General features: G+C 43.0%; 1 protein-coding gene across 3 annotated transcripts in view; it reads right to left on the reverse strand.

Annotated features, from left to right (window-relative positions):
• Positions 1-28: 28 nt before the first annotated feature.
• LOC113817521 (alkaline phosphatase-like) overlaps positions 29-5,000 on the reverse strand; it is a 15,476-nt gene continuing 10,504 nt past the window's right edge. For all 3 annotated transcript variants that reach the window (XM_070137282.1, XM_070137283.1, XM_070137281.1), the window contains exons 4-11: positions 4,506-4,695; positions 3,990-4,165; positions 3,619-3,838; positions 3,025-3,158; positions 2,697-2,813; positions 2,445-2,526; positions 1,579-1,803; positions 29-1,281 (exon numbers count right to left, since the gene is read on the reverse strand). In XM_070137282.1, the coding sequence (XP_069993383.1) occupies positions 1,037-1,281; positions 1,579-1,803; positions 2,445-2,526; positions 2,697-2,813; positions 3,025-3,158; positions 3,619-3,838; positions 3,990-4,165; positions 4,506-4,695 (1,389 nt within the window). In that variant the 3' untranslated portion in view covers positions 29-1,036. The remainder of the gene's footprint in view (positions 1,282-1,578; positions 1,804-2,444; positions 2,527-2,696; positions 2,814-3,024; positions 3,159-3,618; positions 3,839-3,989; positions 4,166-4,505; positions 4,696-5,000) is intronic.

Below are 5,000 nucleotides of genomic sequence, written 5' to 3' on the forward strand. Positions count from 1 at the left end.
CCATAATGCAGGATAGTAAATGTTTCGATTTTTATCAATATTTTATTTAGATCACGTTGACAAAATATATATATATATATATTATAATTAATTACATATATGCAAATATCCTAGTATTTCATCTGGAAAATAGCATTCAAAGGATCAAAATGATGTGACAATGAATAAATATCTATGTTGGTTGAAACTAATGAAAGCAGTGATCCATTGATGTGATGTCAGGATATTGTTTAAATACTACTTGGTTTTACCTGTCAACAAACATCTCCACATAAAGCATCAAGGATGAGCAGAATGTACAAATATATTATTAAATGTCAATCAAGTATTTTCACAGCTACCTTTTACTCTTTCCAGTTACAGAAATTTAAAGTTTTGGTGGTAATAATAATGTGCCAATAGATTTTACATAATCAGCCACATTCATACCACCCACAAACATTTAATTCATGTAACCCAATATTTTCCTTGTGATTCTTCACAAGCTAGCATAACTCTTGCAAAGTAATACCTGAGACACTAAATTTCACAGAAACCATTGTATCACTCAAGCTTTAAAGATAGTAGCACCAGTCTTGTTATCTTACTAAGTATTTGGCCCCTCGGTAGCACCATTGGATACTTGACACTTGTACCTTAGTTAGAAATGCATAATATCCAGCTGCTATGCAACAAGAATGGACAAAGACATTCCCATACATATAAAAATATAGAGAAAATACTGACATAAGTTCTTTAATTTAAAATTGTCAGATAATTCATACCGGAAATCACATACTAGCTTATTCAATTTCTTCTGAACAAGAAATGTAAAATAAGTGTAAATGCAGTGCTTCTCATAACTAGTGCCCTAAGTTTGTCAATCTGATGTAGGAATTAATCAGTTATATCAACTAGCTGCTGTCATTGGTCTTGAAATTTCACATTCTTTCACTTAGCTGCTGTCATTGGTCTCGAAACTACCAATTTGTTTAAAGTATTTGGAAGATAAAACCACATATTCTAATTTGATAAGCATGAAGGGATAGCGACGCACTCAGTGCTGTAACCACAAGGCAGAGAGCAGCGCGAGAACCACACCAGGTAGAGCAGCTAAAGTTGATCCTCCCGCAGTAGTTGTTTCAATATAATCAGTTGTTTTACCAACAGTAGGTGTTCCAGGATACATGGTGCTTGCACCCTTGCAATGGTCTTGATTAGCTCCAATACAAGCTGCATATGCCATGGCGTGGGCAATGTAGTTCTGCTCGTGAAGAGTGTGGAAAAGGTGAGCCATGGGACCTGTTGGAAGTGTTTTCATCAGTATTAGCAACGAACTCAAAATGGACGATTACTTGTACATTTCTATTATTTCAGATGTATAATTTCAGTAGTTACTATTCTTTTCAAGTCTAGCACATCTGTTTGTTACAACCCTAAACATTTACTATTTTTCTACTGGACAACCTCTTAAAAGTTGGAAAATGTCACCCTCACAATAAAGGCCTATTATAAATTTTACCAACTTTCCGTAGGTACTGAACACAGCAATATTTTCGAAATGTATAAAGTTTTTTTTCTTATAAACCATATACATACCGTTAGCATAAATAGCAACATCATCGCCACCGTGTGTCTCTGAGTTCCTGGGTACGGCCGCCAGCTGAGTGTAGTCCCATCCTGTGGCCACTTCCTGTGTGATGTTCCAGCGGGAGACGAGATGCTGCTCGTTCTCATCCTCCTTGACGGTGTAGTTGTACCCGGGGCCGTTCGCGTACATGAGCGTGGTGTAGGGCAGGCCGTCGTCACCCAGAGCGGCGAGACCTGAACGGGTGGAAAGTGTATCTTAGCACTAAAGTTTTTTTCTGTCAGATTTTATGTATAGAAATTCAAATAGTGATATGCATGTCTGACTCTGTCTCTCTCTAACTCAATCACTCTCTCACTCTGTGTGTGTGTGTGTGTGTGTGTGTGTGTGTGTGTGTGTGTGTGTGTGTGTGTGTGTGTGTGTGTGTGTGTGTGTGTGTGTGTGTGTGTGTGTGTGTGTGTGTGTGTGTGTGTGTGTGTGTGTGTGTGTGTGTGTGTGTGTGTGTGTGTGTGTGTGTGTGTGTGTGTGTGTGTGTGTGTGTGTGTGTGTGTGTGTGTGTGTGTGTGTGTGTGTGTGTGTGTGTGTGTGTGTGTGAGTGTGTATGCATATCTCTGTGTGTGTGTGAGTGTGTATGCATATCAGTGTGTGTGAGTTTGTATGCATATCTGTGTGTGTGTGTGTGTGGGTGTGTGTGTGTGTGTGTGTGTGTGTGTGTGTGTGTGTGTGTGTGTGTGTGTGTGTGTGTGTGTGTGTGTGTGTGTGTGAGAGAGAGAGAGAGAGAGTGTGTGTGTGTGTGTGTATGTGAATGTGTGTAAATTTACGAGCATATACATTCACACAACTTAAGCGCAATTATAAGTATGTCTGCGATCCTTACCAATAATTTCCTGTCCACGACTGGGATAGCCACTGATAGACATGGTGTGAGCGTGGTCGGCGGTGACAACGATGAGCGTATCCTGTAGGAAGGTTATATAAATTAGGACAGACGAATTTCCCTTAGCTTCCCCCATCCCCTAAGGAGACCTCCCCCTCCTCCCCCTCTAGTTCATTCATTCAGCTCATAACTGCAGTAAAATGGCCAACAGAATTCGCTCTAAATTCTCCCAGTGGATAATACTTCACTTACCTCTTCACTGGTGAGGTTCAAGGCCTTTTCAATAGCTTCGTCCATCGCTACGGCCTCGTCAAGGGCGCGGTGAGCTAGAGTGTCGTGGTGGGCGTGGTCAATTCGGCCTCCCTCAACCTGCAAGGGAGGGGCTTATGATTAAACGACTAATCACAACACTAGCATCATTATAATATACTTTTATTATGCATGGAGTTAGTGAGCAAGCTTTCCTCATTCTATTCGATCGCTAGTCTGCCTCAACAGCAAGGAAAAGTATATCCTTCTAACGTATAGGAGGTTAGTGAGCAAGCTTTCATCATTCTACTCGATCGCTAGTCTGCCTCACCAGCAAGAAGAAGCCGTTGTCTCCAGCTGAGAGGATCTCGATCGCCTTCTCGGTCATCTCGGCCAGCGTCGGGACGTCCAGGTTCAGGCTCTTCTTCTCGTGCTCGTAGGGGACGTGGCCGTTGGAAAATAGGGCTGTGCGGGCGGAAGAAGACATTGAAGAACGTTATATACTGTACTGTAGTGTGTGTGAGTGTGTGTGTGTGTGTGTGTGTGTGTGTGTGTGTGTGTGTGTGTGTGTGTGTGTGTGTGTGTGTGTGTGTGTGTGTGTGTGTGTGTGTTTTTTAGAAAATTATAGTGCAGTACTATGTGGATGGAAGAAAAACATGAAAGGATATTATTTGCAGAAGCGACGTGATTGGTCGTATTCTGTCATCGGGGTGGAATTCCGCCTGGCTTTTCATCATGGAAATAATATGTGTGAATAAGAGGCTTACTTATTTGGTTTGAGTAAAGCTTTGGTTATTGGTTACTGACTTAGGAGGTATGTTTGTGTGTGTGTGTGTGTGGGGGGGGGGTGATATTATCCCAAATAACTTAATAAACGGGAACAACTATTTATGCAGTCAAAGCGAACTAATTGTCGATATCTTACCAAAGAGATATTCAGTGTCCGAAGTGTCGACATCATTCAGTTCTGTTTTGGACCGGACGAAGTGGTGCTTGACTCCACTCTGTTGCTTTCCTTCCAGCCAGCTCTTGACCAGGTCTCGCCCATCCTTCCTTCTGCAGCTGGCCCACTGGTCGTCCAAGGGGTCATTGGGTCTGTCCGTAGCGTTGGCGACGAAGTTCTGGTAACCGCCACCCATGATCACCTAAAAAGATCATAATTTACAATCTACCGTACACCAAGTAGCGTAATTTAAACACGCGAATGCATATAAATACAAACGAATAGCTAATGATTATAAAAATACCACGAATAAACGGAAATTCGGCCCTTCAAAGCAGGTGGCACGTCCTTACGTTCAGGGAATTGCCGGGCTCATCTTCGATCAGCTGTCTCGCGATGTCCTTCAGGTCGGGGCATTTTTGCATATCCTCAGCCGAAATAGCGCCGTCACACTCCCAGTCTCTGTTCGCGACGTGGGCATAGGTGGAGGCTGGCGTGGCATGGGTCACCCTGGTAGAAGTCACAACACCTGTCGACAAAATTCGGCATTCAGTTCTGTGCAGCGGCATATAGGTGTATTTTCCCGATTTGTGGTATACCTACAGTGAGGATTGCTTTCCTAGGTTATTATTTCGGCGAGGAATACCTCTCTAAGTTATCCCGGTGAGAAATATTTATCTAGGCTACAATCCTGGTGAGGAATACTTATCTAGGCTATTATCCCGGTGAGGAGTACTTATCTGTTATTAGTTCTATTTAACCCAAAAACAGGCTCAGGCGACACTCAAATAAAAAGATCACGGGAGTTCAGAAGACGAAATGTACCAAAATATTAACGAAAAACACGTCACAATCGAAATGGTACATACCTGACCTCTTGCCGGCATCTTGGGCCCACTTGGCAATGGAATACACCTTATTGTTTTCGAACATAGTCTGGCAGTCATTGTATTTGATGGAGGCGTCGAAGCCAATGGTCTTGTAGTTCGTCTTGACTCCGGTTAGATAAGCTGTGCCAGTCCCAGCGCTGTCTGGAACTTGCTTGTCGACGTTGTATGTCTGGAAAACATTGGCAACATAAGATGATTGTTGCAATGGCGGCTTATTGTGGTTCTTCTATAATGGTATGCGTTGAGCTGTGGAGCCTTTGTCACTCGCAAGGGTTGGGGTGGGGAGCTTAGCCACATGTTGGTACCCCCCCCCCTTACCCTTCAATCAGTGGGACGCAGTTACAATACATATACAATATGTCTAGCTATGTGGAAGACATAACAGTAATTACGACGCCCCTTCTCTGTATAACAGTCAAAAGTATACACTTTGGGGGCGGGAGGCAGTTGCACCCCCCTCAGGGTCTGGCTTGC

The sequence above is a fragment of the Penaeus vannamei genome, chromosome 23 (assembly GCF_042767895.1).
Source record: "Penaeus vannamei isolate JL-2024 chromosome 23, ASM4276789v1, whole genome shotgun sequence".
Taxonomy (NCBI): Eukaryota; Metazoa; Arthropoda; class Malacostraca; order Decapoda; family Penaeidae; genus Penaeus; species Penaeus vannamei.